Source organism: Mytilus galloprovincialis, chromosome 2 (assembly GCF_965363235.1).
Source record: "Mytilus galloprovincialis chromosome 2, xbMytGall1.hap1.1, whole genome shotgun sequence".
Lineage (NCBI taxonomy): Eukaryota > Metazoa > Mollusca > Bivalvia > Mytilida > Mytilidae > Mytilus > Mytilus galloprovincialis.
In genome coordinates this window covers 22,347,628-22,366,650 of record NC_134839.1, presented here as the reverse complement: position 1 = coordinate 22,366,650, position 19,023 = coordinate 22,347,628, and the positions used below count along the sequence as shown (strand labels likewise).

The following is a 19,023-nucleotide window of genomic DNA, read 5'->3' as shown; positions in this document are numbered from 1 at the left end:
TGTAGATCTTACTTTGCTGAACATTTTTGCTGTTTACAGTTTATCTCTATCTATAATAATATTCAAGATAATAACCACAAACAGCAAAATTTCCTTAAAATTACCAACTCAGGGGCAGCAACCTATCAACGGGTTGTCCAATTCATCTCAAAATTTCAGGGCAGATAGATCTTGACCTGATAAACAATTTTACCTGATGTCAGATTTGCTCTAAATGCTTTGGTTTTTGAGTGATAAGCCAAAAACTGCATTTTACCCCTATGTTCTATTTTTAGCCATGGCAGCCATCTTGGTTGGTCAGCCAGGTTATCGGACACAATTTTTTAACTAGATACCCTAATAATGATTGTGGCCAAGTTTGGTAAAAATTGGCCCAGTAGTTTCAGAGGAGAAGATTTTTGTAAAAGATGACTAAGATTTACGAAAAATGGTTAAAAATTGATTATAAAGGGCAATAACTCCTAAAGGGGTCAACAGACCATTTTGGTCCTGTTGACTTATTTGTAGATCTTACTTTACTGAACATTTTTGTTGTTTACAGTTTATCTCTATCTATGATAATATTCAAGATAATAACCAAAAACAGCAAAATTTCCTTAATATTACCAATTCAGGGGCAGCAACCTATCAACGGGTTGTCCGATTCATCTCAAAATTTCAGGGCAGATAGATCTAGACCTGATTAACCATTTTACCCCTGTCAGATTTGCTCTAAATGCTTTGGTTTTTGGGTTATAAGCCAAAAACTGCATTTTACCCCTATGTTCTATTTTTAGCCATGGCGGCCATCTTGGTTGGTTGGCTGGGTCACCGGACACAATTTTTAAACTAGATACCCTAATAATGTTTGTGGCCAAGTTTGGTAAAAATTGGCGCAGTAGTTTCAGAGGAGAAGATTTTTGTAAAAGCTAACGACTTGGGCCAGGTGAGCTAAAAAGAGGTTCTGGGGAAAATATATACCTTCCAGTTAATACCAATATCTTGTGCTTGTTGAACAAACTTTCCATCACAAAATCTGGAACTCATGATTGTAGTGACCTGATATCCTGTTACACATGCCCAGTTCTTAACTTCATCTTCTTCCAGGGGATACAGGGTCTGTTTAAAAAATACAAGCTTTTTTAAATCTTTTAATGGTATTTTGATCCTCTGTTAATCTGGCTGAATCACCACAAATTTTACATAGAAATAGATGTTTAATAACTGCTTCTATTTTAACATAACATTTTAAATTGTGAACTTTTACTGATTAATCTGAATTCTAATGCAACAACGTCTGTAACGCTCATTTTGATTGGATAACGTTACTTTTTTACATGGCAATTGATGCAATGGGACGTACTCGCAAGCGCAGACGGCATTTGACAGATTTTCATTACATGTTTTAACGTGGTTTTCTGTCAGTTTCATTAGAATGGAGATAACAATATTGTATTTTAAGTTCCGACGGCATCAATTGGGGATTTGATGGTCGAAAATACCCGTTTACTGTCTCTGCTAACGCGTCACCAGTAAACTTAATTTGCGACCATCAAATCCCCAATTGATGCCGTCTGAGCTTAATATACAATACAGTTATATCTTAATTATTTATGTTGAAACTTCTGTTTATTTTTAAAAATTACCAAATTTAAAACAGTTTTACAATAGCTCACTTTGTTCGATATTGAAAATTGAATTGTCTTTTGGAATTCAATATAAACTTAAGCCCCTTTCAACTGCAGATAATATTTTATCATAGCATCTGGCTAAGGTTTTACTGAAGCCAAATTAATTTTAATCAAGGTGTTTAGTACCACCTTAAAGGAGCCTCTCAAGTAAAGTTTATTACAAAGGGTAGCAGAAGCACCATTGTTATTGTTTGTATTTGGTCCTGTATAATCACATTTGGATAAATACAAGTGAGGTTTCTTTTTCAAGTCTATGAGACCAAACTTTTCCAGTAAGGCCAACCTTAAAAATATGTTTGTTTGCAGTTTTCCGACTGTACCTTCAGACTGAAGGGTCGGTAGGTAGGAAAAATATTTTATTTTATCAGCCAAAATACAGTTTAAACAAGCAGTTACACTAAACCAAGTTTCTTGTGAAGAAAAAAAAACATTTTAAAACAACAAACACTGGACATGCTGAAAACCAACATCAAATGAATATGCATTTTCAGATAAAAAACTTTTTAACCAAAACTGAAACTTTAACATAGTGTCATTATCCAATTTATGACATAAAATATGGTATAATTATTAAATACTGGAACACTTTTATAAACAAGGAATGTCATTATGACTAGAACTGTTTTAAAGAAATATATTCAGAGTCCAGACATGTATGCTTCTTGACTAGAATGTTTTCATGAGTAGAGTATTTTCATCAGAAAAATGTAGATATTAAAGATTTATAAGACAATGTATTAAAGAGTGTATTTTTAATAAAAAAAATAACCATTGAATCTTCCTCAATTGAAACAAGAGGCTCTCAAGAGCCTGAATCGCTCACCTGGTAAACAATGCCTTCGGCCATGTTTTTTGACGAAATAGAAAATAAAACACAAAGTTTATTTTATTCACCCTACTGATCATGCAAATGAAGTTTGGTTGAATTTGGTTGAGTGGTTTTAGAGGAGAAGATTTTTTAAAGTTAGCAAATATGATGAACAAATTGTGAAAAATTGTCATTAAAGGACAATAACCCCTTAAAGACAAATCCTTCTATTCAGATCTACCAATAATATCTTCTTTATATTTTAGTTTTACTTTAGGCTAGGTAAAAGCTTTAAAATAAGCAAATAAAAAAATGGGGTCACCGACCTCGTTTTCGATTTAAAACGCCATCTTTTTCACGGAATTTGGAAATTGGGACTTCTACTCAATAGCAGTGTAATATTTTTTTAAAAGTCCGTATCCAATAAAAACTTGTCTGTTTTGTTAACCTAGTTGTTAATACAAACTATTTTAATAATATCACCATTTTCTGAGTGGAAAATAGTAATGATAAGTTGCTATAATAGTTTTCCCGCCTTTTTTATTGTGAAATACCTATAAAAAAATTAAGTTTAAAAAAAATTGACCAATAATTTCTCCATGAGTCTTCAATAGAATATGCGTTGTTTATATCTAAACAAAATAAGGAAATAAAAAGATGGGGTCACCGTAATGGAAAAAGAGATATTTCTAAAAAGGGGGTAACAATTTGAATTGGCGGGAACATATTGCGCCAATTCTAAAAATAACGTCGAAAGACGTTCGGCCGGTTTAGGATATATTCTTACAAATTAGGGACAACCCAGTTCTCGTTATTTGCTGATTTGTTGTTTGTTTGTTTTAAACTACGATAAATTCACATTAATCTACACATGATAGTACTTAGTTTTAAGTCAGTATATAATCACAGACACGTAATATAAATGCGGTGGTTGGAAAACAATGCGTTGTACAAATGTACACACGAATGCTTCTATGAACATTTCATTTCAGGTTATTCATAGTGCTAGCACTATGTGTTTAACAGAAATTCTTTTTAAAATAGTGAAGACATTTTTATATAATATCATTGTTCAATCAAAGTATATCTGAAAGACAAGACAGAATTTAGCTTCAGGTATATATCATGAATTTTAATTTCGTTTAAGAATGTTGTTCCTTTTTATTTAGATGATAATTACTTAAAATCATTAGAAATATAAGATTTAAAATATAAGACTCCGTTTCCACTAACAATAAAGATCGATCATTTCTGAGATCGCCGATCTTTAGTATTGCAAAAATGAGAAAGATTGATCTTCAATCGGACGTAAACATTCCATCTCCAGATGTAGTTTTAAAAGACCGATTTTTCTTCAAATGAAAACGTTTTATATACATCGTGATCGACTTTTCAATCAATCAATCGATATAAAATTCCAAGTGTTATATGTAGATATGAAAATAAATCTGCGCATGGTCAGTTTAAAAATGTTCTTAAAAAAAGCTGATTTCAGTGTTTATTCTCAAATGATTTGACAGAACGTGCCATAGAGATAATAAAAACCAAATAAATATATTCGACGTTTTTTGCGTCATTCTTCTGAAAATATATAAATAAAAAAAGACGATGTGGTATGATTGCAAATAACACAATTCTCCACAAATGACCAATTGACACAGGAAATTATTAACTATGGGTCAAAGTACGGCCTACAACATTGAGCAAATCCCATACCGCATAAACAACTACAAAAGGTCCCAAAAGGACAAATGTAACACAATTCAAACTAGAAAATAACAAAACAAAATTAATGAAAAACTAATAGATGTAGTTCTTTTACAAACAACAACCCCTTAATTACCGACTCCTGAGTTGAGACAGGACCCGTTTCAGCGCTCGACTGATACCATTACTTATTCGTTCCTTATTTGCTTATACGTTGAAATACGTTGCACCTATTACGAAACAAATCTTTTCAATTGTTTTCTTGTCTCTGGTGTTAGGTATGGGTTCTTAAAAGTGAAACATACCTATTACCGTGTATGTACCAGTTTTAGCGCTAGACCGATGACCTGCTACTTATTCGCTTACAATATGTTTGTTAAAGGTAACACCTTTTTAAACAAATCTTTTCCATTTTTTTTTCTTGCCTCTGATGCTATATAGTGGTTCTAAGAGGTAAAATAACCCTATACTAAGGCGTAAATACTCGTTTCAGTGCTCAACTGATGCCCTGTTACTTATTCGTTCCATATTCGCTTACTATACGTGTGGTATTCGGTGCACCTTTTAAAAAATATCTTTTCAATTGTATTTATTCATTATTATTTTTTATTTTCTGTAAATTACTCATCTTCCGTTATACGTAATTTTTTTTCTGACAATTCTTTGTTTATGATTACTTATGACATGTTAATCAAAAATAAAATTAATAAATGCAGAAGCATATAATTATCTCACGAACCAAATATTTCCTTATTCAATTTTCTACGATTTTTTGTTATCGAAATGGTTAGACCGATTATTTTAGATATGCAATGTATACTAAATGTAAACGCACAAGTTCTTAAAAGATCGAAAACGAGAGATGCTCTTCAGAGATAGATTTTATTTCAATTCCGTGCAAGTGTTAACGGGGTCTAATTATCATCATATCTGTTTTGATCATTCATCCTTAGGCATCAAAGAATGTCGAAATATTCCGTAATGTTGCTAGAAATTCAGTCTAAGTATACTCATACAGATGTCATACCGTGAGTATGGATAAAACCTAGTCCGACCTCTTTTCTCAAATCTCCTTTTAATTGATTTTTTCCATATGCATTCCTCTGTAATTCTTCATTCCGACAACTTTTTAACACAGACACGATTATGTTTTTTTCATACAAAAATTGCGCACCTTGCACATAAATATCAAATTTGGTAAATCGGAACAAACTCGGAATGGTCATATAAAAAACCTAGAATGTTAGAAGCTTTTATGTTAACTTCTCTAGATGTACTTTGTTTTACATGTACACGTCGTTAGGTTACTGTTTTGTTGGTGTTTATCAGAAATCTAATTATTATATTCATGTAAAAATGTAAGTGCCGTACACATTCAAAATACGTCAGTGCAATTTGCCATATCCATATATAGGCACGTTATGTACCTATTGCTAAAGATACATTGAATTTTGAGGACATGTCCAGAATGATTGATGATTTTCGTACTTTCTTAATGATTTGTAAAATATCGATATAATTAAGAACGAAAGTCTATACATATAGAAAATTAAGGAAAAAAGTATTATATTATAATTTGATTGGCTCATCTTTCTGTCGAGTATCCAGATTCTGTATCTTTTCTTTGCAGTCATTTTTGTGTATTTGTTGTTGTTAGATTGCTGTATAGTTGACTCTCTTTTCATTCTCATATTTTATCCAATTCTGGAACATGTTTATTATATAAAAACAATTTTCATTTTTTTTCTCGGAAAATTAACTTATCAAAACGATTGTCACTCTCTCCATCGGCTCAAAGAGGAATAACTCTAATAGACGTTTCCAGTTCGCGGAAACCGCGACGTCACAAACCGCTGACGGCATAGTACTGTTGCGCTTGTATATGCGCATAAACAATAGAGGGATTTGTCTTTAAGGGGTCAATTGACAATTTTGGTTATATTAACTTATTTGTAGATCTTACTTTGCTGATCATTTTTGCTGTTTACAGTTTATCTTTATCTATAATAATATTCAAGATAATGACCAAAAACTGCAAAATTTCCTTAAAATTACCAATTAAGTGGCAGCAACCCAACAATGGATTGTTTGATTCATCTGAAAATTTCAGGGCTAATAGATCTTGACCTAATGAACATTTTTACCCTGTCAGATTTGCTTTAAATGCTTTTGTTTTTGAGATATAAGCCAAAAACTGCATTTGGCCCCTATGTTCTATTTTAAGTAACAGCGGCCATTTTGGTTGGTTGGCCAGGTCACCAGCCACAATTTTCAAACTAGATACCCCAATGATGGTTGTGGTCAAGTTTAGTTCAATTTGGCCCAGTAGTTCCAGAGGAGAAGATTTTTGTAAAAGATAACTAAGATTTATGAAAAATGGTTAAAAATTGACTATAAAGGGCAATAACTCCTAAAGGGGTCAACTGACCATTTCAGTCATGTTGACTTATTTTTAGGTCTTACTTTGCTGAACATTTTTGCTGTTTACAGTTTATCTCTACCTATAATAATATTCATGATAATAACCAAAAACAGCAAAATTTCCTTAAAATTTCAAATTCAGGGGCAGCAACCCAACAACGGGTTGTCCGATTCATCAGAAAATTTCAGGGCAGATAGATCTTGACCTGATAATCAATTTTACCCATGTCAGATTTGCTCTAAATGCTTCGGTTTTTGAGTTAAAAGCCAAAAACTGCATTTGACCCCTATGTTCTATTTTTAGCAATGGCGACCATGTTTGTTTATAGATCAAAACTTTGGATACAATTTATAAACTAGATACCCTAAGGAACATTCAGTTAAAGTTAGGAAGTATTTGGCCTAGTAGTTTGAGAGGAGAAGATTCTTGAAATAGTTTACGACCACAGACGACAACGACAGACGACGGACGACGACGGACGCCAAGTGATGGCATAAGCTCACTTGGCCCTTCGGGCCATGTGAGCTAAAAAAGGCAACTTGAAAAAAAAGTATTAAGACATTCGACTGTTTTCATATTTCTAACAATATTTAATTATATGTGATAAGGTTGTATTTTTGCCAGGCTTTAATGAAAACCAAAGAAATCTAAAGTTTGGGGTGAAATCCATAGCACCCCATTAAAAGTAAATGGTCTGTACTGAAATGTTTTTAATGCATAAAAAAAATTGGCAGCATACTCCTAAGGACATGTTTTAATTGAATTCACACAGGCCACACAGTTTGGGTATATTTAATATTGTAAGAAAGAGAATAATTGCAATGAGTGGGGCAGCCCCCCTTATCCTAAAGGAGCATACTCATTGCAATCGAAGATAGATTTAATATAGAGAGAGTATATTTATTTTTCAAGCTAACCATTCATTTTCTCTACATCTTTGTGTAGTTAGGGTTGCTTCTTATTGATTTGGCATGATCTATATCCATTAACATTTCAAATGAGCCCTTTCTTCGTACAGGCATGTTTACAGATATCCATGAAGATTTAAGTCACGGAGGAGTGGTTTCATCTTTGTCGTCTTCACAACGATTTGTAGAAAATATGCCATACTTCAAGCTGCTGTCGAATTATTTAACCACTGAAATTGATTCCATAAAGTCAGGCTCCACAGATTCTGTACCCGATTTGTTTGAGAGAATGGTTATCGTGTCAGTTATGAATATCCGCTGCATCATCGTCAATGATATCATCACACATCATTACATGTGCCTGAATCTGTATAAACAGTTTACTAATAAACTTTTTTGTTTGTTATTTGTCTTAAAATTGACACAAGACGACAGCGTAAAGTACTCCTCCATGACTTCATGGATACCCGTAAACAATTTCCATATGCTTTATCATTAAATGGTCACATGAACGCTTGACGGGAAGCTAAGAAAAACCGAACTTGAAATGCGTAATTGACCCAGACTTTAAATCATTTCCGGAAAGGACCCAAAGTTCCGGATTGCGTCAATAGAAGTATTAAAAAAAATTTCTTCAAATTTAAAGCAATAAAATTTTCACAGTCGGGAGGATTTTCAAGGGTCGGTCGGTAAACTGCAAACAAACAATCTTTTAATTTAAGCCTAACGAATAGATTTATATTCATGTATATACATTAAAAAGAACTATTCTATATTGTCATTCCAAAAGGGCCTAAGGAGGCGTAGAGTATAAGCAGAGACATTTTAGAAATAAATACTAAAGTATTTGTTTTACTGACAACAATGCTAAGAAATAAATGATCATACCCGAAACCATTCCACACAGCTGTCATACATGTCATATGTGTCATACTGGAGCACTCTCTGTTCCCATTGTAGTGCCTGCACTCTAACTCTATCATTGTATGAGCCTTCATTTCTTTTTATTTCCCTGTAACGATGATTACAAGATTTCTTTTGTGGTTTCTGTTAAAAAAAAAAGGATAATACTTTTGAATTGATTTTATATTCAAATATCAAACTATTATTCTTAAATTAGTGTGGATGCCAAATGACCATTCTTTTGCCGTTTGGTTGCTGTCTTATTTTCATATGTCCAACAACTTGTTTCTTTTTCTAAGGGATATATTGCAGTTAACCAACAATACATTATTCTTAGAACATCAATCAAGTATAAAATATCTTCAATATATCTAAGATATCTAAAAATAAATACTTTGTTCTAATTACTATAGGCCAATTTGATGACCTTTTTGTCTTTGTCTAACAAAATTTTAGCAAGTTGTCACTACAATGAAACAGTTTTACTAGAATTATTATTATTTTTTTGTGTTTAAACGCCAACTTTTTGTGGAGGAAGACAGAGTATCCGTAAAAAACCTCCCATTGATAGGAAAACTGACAATCGTAGTCAATTGAAATTGGAGTTGAGTGCACCTTCATGGGCAGGGTTCAAACTCACAACCTCAGTGTTGACTGGCTAGTGATTACAGTAGTAACTACTTAGACCACTTATTTAATTAAAATAAGATAGGTACCTGAGGTTGTGTGATCTTTAAATACATTGGTATAGATTTGACATTATATTTGGAGAAATATAGATCAGTGCAGCAAACTTTCATTCCAATGATTTCTTGGCTGAAGTCATCTGATATTTTTTCAAAGTAGTTTAAGTTTGACTGGATTGTCTCTTCTTGGAGTGACGTGAAGTAGGTGCAGCATTTGATATGTTGTTGTAGAAAGTCTTCTGGAATTTCATCTTTACTGAATAGGCAATGAATCTCAGTGCTTGATTCTGCTGGACCTGTAATGGAAGATTACAACAGATGTAAATACATGTTCAAATAATACATCCATCTGGTGAACATTTTTATATTATCAATTTATTTATGTAACATGGGAAGTTTTCTAATATGAAACTTTTACTCTACAAGAAAAATTTATATATTTCAGGTCTTTACCTCAACAGAAGTCTAAGTAGTGACATGTCTTTTTGCAAACAGCTACTTTGTAAGGGTAAAAAATCACCCTCAAATTGTGATTCATATCTCAACAAGAGTGCACACGCTGAAATGTCTCGCCTTCTATACTAATCATTGATATTATGTTGATAGTCCTAAGTATAAAGCTAAGCTTTAATACAACTGTCACATAAACTTAACATTAACCAAGATAACTAAACAAAGACCAATGAACCATGAAAATGAGGTCAAGGTCAGATGAACCATGCCAGGCAGACATGTACAGCTAACAATGCTTCTATACAACATATATAGTTGATCTATTACTTATAGTTTAAGAAAAATAGACTAAAACACAAAAACTTAAAACTGTGCAATGAATCGTGAAAATGAGGTCACGGTCAAATAAAACCTGCGCGACTGACATAAAAATCATAAAATATTTCCATACACCAAATATCGATGACCTATGGCATATAGTATTAGATAAAAAGACCAAAACTCAAAAACTTAACTTTGACCACTGAACCATGAAAATGAGGTCAAGGTCACATCACATCTGCCGGCTAGATAGGTACACCTTATAATCATTCCATACAACAAATATAGTAGACCTATTGCATATAGTATGAGAAAAACAGACCAAAACACAAAAATTTAACTATAACCACTGAACCATGAAAATGAGGTCAAGGTCAGATGACACCTGCCAGTTGGACATGTACACCTTACAGTCCTTCCATACACGGAATATACTAGCCCTATTGTTTGTAGTATCTGAGATATGGACTTGACCACCAAAACTTAACCTTGTTCACTGATCCATGAAATGAGGTCGAGGTCAAGTGAAAACTGTCTGACAGACATGAGGACCTTTCAAGGTACGCACATATCAAATATAGTTATCCTATTACATATAATAAGAGAGAATTCAACATTACAAAAAATCTGCTCTTTTTTCAAGTGGTCACTGAACCATGAAAATGAGGTCAAGGACATTGGACATGTGACTGACGGAAACTTGGTAACATGAGGCATCTATATACAAAGTATGAAGCATCCAGGTCTTCCACCTTCTAAAATATAAAGCTTTTAAGTAGTAAGCTAACACCGCCGCCGCCGCTGTAGCCGCCGCCGGATCACTATCCCTATGTCGAGCTTTCTGCAACAAAAGTTGCAGGCTCGACAATAAAATGATATCATCCTGAATATGAAATTAATATTTTCTGCTAGACTTCAAGCAGGCAGGAATTAATCAACTATAACCAAACAATAGACATAAGAAGATGTGGTATGAGTGCCAAATGTCATTTCAACACCAGTAAACAGATATCTTCATCTCATTTAAGTACTTCCATGACCATGATTATTGTAAACTGTTTATCTTAAGCACTGCCTATCATGGAAAAATAAAGGATATATACATAGGGTATCCATCAATGACACAAAATCTTTAAAATCTTGTCTATATTTGTATCAGAATTTGGAATGATAAGTCCCTCCTACTTAACAATGATATATAAAATCTTATTATTGATACTGTCAACTTACTGAAATATTTTTCACACAGTTGTTCTATCTGTCCCTGTATACTGTCTACACCTAAGAATCCCAAACAGATCAAATAAACTTCAGAATTACCACTCTTACTTGTAGCTGGTTTAAATACAGTCACCTGTTTTAGAGAAAAATCATAGTATCATAAATAATGTAATGGATAATAAAAATAAGAAATGTATAGACATTATGTATAGGGAAATATACTGAGCCTTGTAAAATGTATTTATTGTTTTCATTCTCTGTTTCATTTAATTTAAAATATTATCCTGCTACTCTACTGTTAGGCCAATTAAAATTAATTGGTAGATTTTCATCCCCGCCCGCCCCTCTGAAATCGCCCCGCCCTGAATTTTTTTATTTTATAAAATTTACGATTTCCGGATTTTGTTAATTCCTGTTACCGGTAACCATTAAAATTTCGTTTCATTCAATGCGGTTTTGTACCTCGAGTAAATCTAACCAAAATGATTAAGTCTACCTTTCCGCTGCTCTATGATGACAACATCATCTTCCGAGGGTAAAGATTGATTACGAGAATGACATGAAATATTGGTGTTACGAGAAAAACGCTGTTTCCAAGACTGCAAATCGCGGCATGTCACAAATTTCTGTGATTAGAAAACTGCGGACTTTTTTATTTATGCAATGACTTTGTCTCAGGAAATTTAAACTGTAAATGATACCCAAAGCACAAGATTCGTGGAAATTATTGATACAGAAAACATGACTGAATTATAGATATTGAAACACAAGCACGAACTTGTCAGATTTATGACCGTTTATTGAATTTAAAAAGTCGACTAACATACACATTTTATTTATGCAAGCCCTTGCATTTTACCCATGGCTGTCTTTTTATGTTGACAAACAGCAAATGTCCCAATACAGCCAAAAAGACTCATTAAACAACAACTTTTTTTTAATTATTAAGTTCATGTTTTACATGATAATTATATTTTCATCTTGCATATAAAGTACCAACCCTATTATTTTCAACACTCTCTGAGCTTTCATTTTTGTCGAGCCTTCGACTTTAGTCGAAAAAGCGAGACTAAGCGATCCTACATTCCGTCGTCGTCGGCGTCCACAAATATTCACTCTGTGGTTAAAGTTTTTGAAATTTTAATAACTTTCTTAAACTATACTGAATTTCTACCAAACTTGGACAGAAGCTTGTTTATGATCATAAGAAAGTATCCAGAAGTAAATTTTGTAAAAATAAAATTCCATTTTTTCCGTATTTTACCTATAAATGGACTTAGTTTTTCTGCGAGGAAACATTACATTCACTCTGTGGTTAAAGTTTTTAAAATTTTAATAACTTTCATAAACTATCCTTGATTTGTACCAAACTTGGACAGAAGCTTGTTTATGATCAAAAGATAGTATCAAGAAGAAAATTTTGTAAAAATAAATTTCCACTTTTCCATATTTTACTTATAAATGGACTTAGTTTTTCTGCGAGGAAACATTACATTCACTCTGTGGTTAAAGTTTTTAAAATTTTAATAACTTTCATAAACTATCCTTGATTTGTACCAAACTTGGACAGAAGCTTGTTTATGATCATAAGATAGTATCAAGAAGAAAATTTTGTAAAAATAAATTTCCACTTTTCCGTATTTTACTTATAAATGGACTTAGTTTTTTTTGCCAGAAACAAAACATTCACTCTGTGGTTTAAGTTTTTAAAATTTTTATAATGTTCTTAAACTATCCTGGATTTCTACCAAACTTAGACAAAAGCTTGTTTCTGATTTTAAGATATTATTCAGAAGTAAATTTTGTAATAAAAAAATTAACTTTTTCCATATTTTACTTATAAATGAACTTAGTTTTTCTTCCAGTTAACATTACATACAGTCTGCAGTTAAAGATTATAAAACATTTATTAGATTCATAAACTATTCCGGATTTTTTACCAAACTTGGAAGCTTCTTTCAATCAAAAGACAGTATCGAGAGGGAAATTTTTATTGATGTTTTTCCTCATTTTTGTTGAGTCTGCGATTAACAGCAAAAGTAGGCGAGACACTGGGTTCCGTGGAACCCTTACGAATTTTATTCTGTACTCATAATAATTGTGTTGCATACCAATGCATTTGCTTCATTTTATGGTAATACAAACCATTGTTTAGAAACCCAAATACATTTTGTGTAGGTAGTCTTAACTGAAGAGAGTATTTCTCACACGTTTTTGTTGTTTAAAAGTTTTTAAAGCCGCAATTAGATATATTTATTCAAGGATTTGAAATATTATGTAAGATTCCTCATACTTGTGTATACATGATATAAGCTTATTATTACACTTGCATATACGAAGAACTCGTCACAAAAGGGTTTCATATGAAATAAAATTTAAAAAATAAAATCCTCCCACCCGCCCCATTATTTTCAAAAATTTGGATGAAAATCTACTAATTAATTTTAGTTGGCCTTATCTTAGAACACATTTTTTGTTTTTGTTTTATCTTAATATTTCTGAAAAAAGGGAACAGCAAGGTCTTGTTTTTAATGCCTGTGTTTAAGGAAATGAGTGTAAGAAGCCAGGACATGATGTCATCTCTCATGATGGTCCTTTTATTTTTAGAATACTTCTCACCATCTTTTAATGTCTTTTTCTGAAATATTTTGTTTTTCTATTTCACCTACCTCTGTAAACATACAATTCAAAAGATACAACAAACAAATGGTATCACATTCAAACATTGTAAACTTCTTCAGCACCATATTTCCTCCAGGGGACAATATCAAAATGGATGACAACACTTCACAGTAATGTAACTTTGAGACGACCTTCTCCTGTTCTGCTGGATTATTCTGACAATCAATACTGCCATCAGCCGTAACCTATAAATCAGTAAAATGTAGATTACATTTGTATATATAGAAACCTGTTATTGTTTTGAACAAATTTGGTTGTTATTTTGAAAAAGAGTTACCATCAAGCTTGGCATATTGTTTAGATCCTTGTCTATAGTTGAAGACCTTGATGATGACCTCTAGTTGCATTGTGGTTTTTTTTTTTTTTCGGGTTCATGTCTCATTGAATATTTTTTGTATTTCCAAAAAACAAAATGGGTGATATCATACAATATATTAACTTTACTTGAACACTCATATATGATGTACATTTTGGTGCTTAACATCCAGTGACAAATTATTAAGGACAAGAACATGTTTTGTGTAATATCAGAATTATCCAAGTGTTAGACTGTAAATTAAAGCTGAGTCAATTTTTTAAAGTGTTAGACATTACTGTTGGTCTTTCATTTTATCAATGCTGTAATTATATGCCTCAGTGTGTTATCAAAAACCTTAAAATATGTATTATCTGTTACATTACATAAAACATTATTGTCATACTTACCAGTGTAACAGGTCCCATCACTGCTACCTTATCTTTAATTTGTTGTATATTCTGCCAGGACATGAGGTTACCAGTATTATCTACACCAAAGTCCCAGTTGCCATAGCTACCACGTACAAATCTATCATCATCGATCATCTCACTAGGGTTGTTTCCTTCATAATATGGATTGAGTGTGGTACCTACCCAGTTCCATGTACCACTGTAATCTGTACAGACAAACATTATTTATACATCTTATAAGAATATCATGAAATGTACATTCTATCAATACACTCTCTAAGCACACCACATTCTTTGTATGTATGTTCAATATCAAAGGGCATTTACATGTACATTCTAGTAACATTTTAACTCGATATGGACTTTGACCTGATCATGATTTAAGTTGCTACATTTTAATTGCAAAGGGTTGACACTGTAGCATGATCATGATATATATGGTATATTTCATGTTTTTGTTTGTTTCAGAAGACTCAGCTGATGTTTTTATGTATGATGATTCTAGTGATGATCAAACACAGAATAATAGAAGATTTGTACCTTTAACTTAATGTGAACAATCACAATGAGCATGATGGGTTGATAAATTAATAATTTTTCAGTGATTTACAACTGCCAATTGATAAACCTATATGATCTGTGTGCAATTTAAGGAACTATTACATTTCTATGTACTTTTCTTGTCACTAGAAAAAAAACCTCCAATGTCACAGACCTATGGTGATTGTTTTACAAACACCCTTTAAGGTTAATTATTGTTTAATATAGCTGAGAATACATTAATGATTACATTTCTAGAATATATTAATGATTACATTTCTAGAATGCAAAATTCATGTTTTTTTTAAGTGTAGTATTTTCAGTATTTATAATTCTTACCAGAGGAAACAAGATAATGATTTAGGCTTGTTATAAATGCTCCTGGTGCTTCACACAAATGAACAGAATTAAAAGTATCATTTTGAAGGTCAACAAGGTCATAGGCTGATACCATTTCATAGAATTTGCACCATGCTTGTGTGCATAGTTCTGGACGTACAGTCTGACGTAATTCTGAATTTACATTCCCTGCAAGATTCATAAATGTTGTGTGCTGATGCCATTTTACAATGTCTTTATCACTCAGTTTGTCTTTCAAGCTATTCAAATTTGATTTCAAGGTCATTAACTCTTTAATTTCCCAATCATCTTTATGTTTGATAAAATTTTCTGGCACCTTCCAAATGCCACCTTTGGGTTTGGAATATGTGAATTTCTTTTCAAAAACATTCTGTACTTTTTGACGAAGAATTGGATCTAACTGTAGCTCAGCTGCTGTATTGGAAAATTTTCTTTTCCTCCATCCTGCCATTTATTACATTATTCTGAAAAAGTATATATTTATAATATTATATTATTCATAAAAAAAATTCAGGTGTGGCCACTATAAATAATGTCTGATAATGATACTCAAATATTATAAGTTAGCAGGTAACCAGTTTAACATATAGAATAGACGATGTATTCAGTACAAAATAATAGGTTATTTGTTGCCTTTTGTTCATGTTGTTGTTTCATTCTTCTGCATTTGTTTAATATTAGCTATTTTAGTATTTAAAGGTTATTCAATCATTAAAGAATAGAACTATTTTAGTTTCAAAGTCATCATGGTCACATTCATTAGAAACATTTCCCTAAGATACAAATGTAAGAACAATACATGTACATGTACCTGGTATTATATCACAAAACATGTCCATTTTTGGAATATTCCTGGACTTTAATATTCTTTATATTTATAATTGAAATAGAGGACTCCTCTTTTAGAAAAGCAGTTCTAAATGTATTCATGGTAATAATTATGAAGCTTCTCCTTTCACCCTCTTGCAGCTATTAATTTTTTAAGGTTGCATTTTGTGTGCCAGAAAATATGAAAGCTCTACATCTGTGATGTCAAATGCCCAGAAATTGCTTCACTCGATGTATGACAAGTAGTAGTTACATTTGGGATCCATTAAGAAAAATATAACATTGTATAATATTTGGTCTTTTATTTGAAAGAGAAACAGCAATGAGGATAAGCTTGCATAAAATAAAACATGTAAATATGTGTCCCTTCGGCACAGTCGAAGGGAGTATTTCTCAGGCAGCACTATCCATATGTATTGGAAAAGAAACAAGTACCTGTGAGTTGAGGGTAGTCCAAATAATTATGACCTCTTGTAAGGCTATTTTGATTTTTTTGCTGGGGCGCATGTGGAAAAAAATTAAAATAGCCTTGCAAGATGTTATAATTATTTGGACTAGGTTGAGGGGTATCTCTCATTTGGGGGGTTGTCCCCAATCTGATAATCATGTATGTGTATGTATGTGAAAAGCAAGCATAGTAGAAATTCATATGACATACGAAATTTAAACTTATGATCTGTTTCAACCAGATGGGCACACCGGCACTTGTTTCTGTCAATGTGGGGTTTACTATCCACACCTTGAGAAAAATAATTTTTCGTACAGGTGTTGATAGTAAACTCCACATTATTGACAGAAACAAGTCACGGTGCCTGTGGATGGGCACGTTTATTTTTCGCAAAAAAAACAACTGTTATGGTATCTATATCGGTTCTTAAAGCATGGTCTAGTGTATTTGATGCAATATTAGACTATCGTTGAGATCAGTAAATATATAAGCTTTCAATTCGTCACTTTCAAAAGATTATACCTTAAAATTAATTTTACAGCAGTCAGGTGTAGATAAGATTGACACAACAGCAGGGGTCCAGTTAAGCTATTTACAAACTTTACACTGGTTCCCTTTATGGTTTTCTCCCTTCACTCTAGCTAATTTTACCTAGGCGGAGTACCAGATGTAGGCGTGAGTAAACCTACACACAAACTCGGTTACAAGATCCGGATGAAACTGACGCTATCCGATGTGGGATTTCTTTAAACAATTTAGAGGCAAATATTCAGTAGTAGCCAGGATATCATGAAATGTAATGAAAATGTTTGAGACATAAAGTACATTTTAATTCACAAAAAAAGTTAGATTACTTTGCAGTCTTCCAAGTCTGGTGAATCTATTATAAATTTCATAAGCCAGTTAAAACACTGACATGAGATCGTTTAAATCATCATAAAACATAAATAACTCTTACACTCTAAATTGAGTTTTTGTCAGTTTTGACTGGGACTATTGTATTAGTACAATAGTCAAAGGTTTTGATGTTATTTAAAAAGCCGAATAACTAAAACAAATGAACCTGTAAGTATAAGAGATATTCAACAAAATAAGAATGTGAAATACTACCAGAAATTCAGTTTGTCAGTTTATCCAGTTTCTAATAATTTTGCTGGATGATATATGTAACAGCAATGCACAGGCACTCGTCTCAGAAAAAAAAAATCCTGTATACCTTTATATAACACATAAAGGTATACAGGAAAAAAATATCTGAGACGAGGGAGCGATGTCATAAAAAGTTCTATTTTAATACAACTAACCATTAGATTAAACACAAAAGTGGTTGGTACCCTTGGAGTCTTAGTGCACTTAAAACAGATAATTATTAAGATTTTAAAAGAGTTTAATAAGAATTCTAGAAAATTTGTAAGTGTTCCGCGGAACCCAGTGTGCCTACTGTTGCTGTAAATTGCACTCTCAACAAAAAGGAGGAAAAAAAATATTCCGCTTGATACTATCTTTTGATTGTGAGAAGCTTCTGTCCAAGTTTGGTAAAAATCCAGATAGTTTATGAATCTAATAAATGTTTTAAAATCTTTAACTGCAGACTGGATGAAATGTTAACTGGAAGAAAAACTAAGTCCATGTATAAGTAAAATACAGATACACAGGTACAAAATATTAACAAAACTGTCTTCTAGATACTAGCATTTGATCATAAACAAGCTTCTGTCCAAGTTTGGTACAAATTAAAAATAGTATAAGAAAGTTATCAAAATTTTAAAAAATTTAACCGCAGAGTGAATGTGTTGTTTCTTGGCAGAAAATCTAAGTCCATTTAAAGTAAAATACGGAAAAAATGGATTTATCTTTTTACAAAATTTATTTCTGGATACTATCTTATAAACAAGCTTCTGTCCAAGTTTGGTACAAACCAAGAATAGTTTAAGAAAGTTATTAAAATTTTAAAAACTTTAACCACAGAGTGAATGTAATGTTTTTCCCCAGAAAAACTAAGAAAACTAAGTCCATTTATAAATAAAATAAGGAAAAAATGGAATTTTATTTTTACCAAATTTACTTCTGGATACTATCTTATGATCATTAACAAGCTTCTGTCCAAGTTTGGTAGAAATCAAGGACAGTTTAAGAAAGTTATTAAAATTTTAAAAACTTTAACCACAGAGTGAATGTAATGTTTCCCTGCAGAAAAACTAAGTCCATTTATAAGTAAAATATGGAAAAAATGGAATTTTATTTTTACAAAATTTACTTCTGGATACTATCTTATGATCATAAACAAGCTTCTGTCCAAGTTTGGTATAAATCCAGTATGGTTTAAGAAAGTTATTAAAATTTCAAAAACTTAAGCCA

At 32.1% G+C, this 19,023-nt stretch overlaps 1 protein-coding gene across 1 annotated transcript in view; it reads right to left on the bottom strand.

Moving 5' to 3' along the window:
- The window catches only part of LOC143063142 (cap-specific mRNA (nucleoside-2'-O-)-methyltransferase 2-like), a 28,778-nt gene extending 11,565 nt beyond the window's left edge, over window positions 1-17,213 (bottom strand). The window contains exons 1-8 of the mRNA XM_076235123.1: window positions 17,188-17,213; window positions 15,369-15,853; window positions 14,487-14,695; window positions 13,769-13,966; window positions 11,109-11,232; window positions 9,135-9,400; window positions 8,404-8,562; window positions 961-1,098 (exon numbers count right to left, since the gene is read on the bottom strand). Of these exons, the coding sequence (XP_076091238.1) occupies window positions 961-1,098; window positions 8,404-8,562; window positions 9,135-9,400; window positions 11,109-11,232; window positions 13,769-13,966; window positions 14,487-14,695; window positions 15,369-15,840 (1,566 nt within the window). The 5' untranslated portion in view covers window positions 15,841-15,853; window positions 17,188-17,213. The remainder of the gene's footprint in view (window positions 1-960; window positions 1,099-8,403; window positions 8,563-9,134; window positions 9,401-11,108; window positions 11,233-13,768; window positions 13,967-14,486; window positions 14,696-15,368; window positions 15,854-17,187) is intronic.
- Between the last annotated feature and the right edge of the window lie 1,810 nt (window positions 17,214-19,023).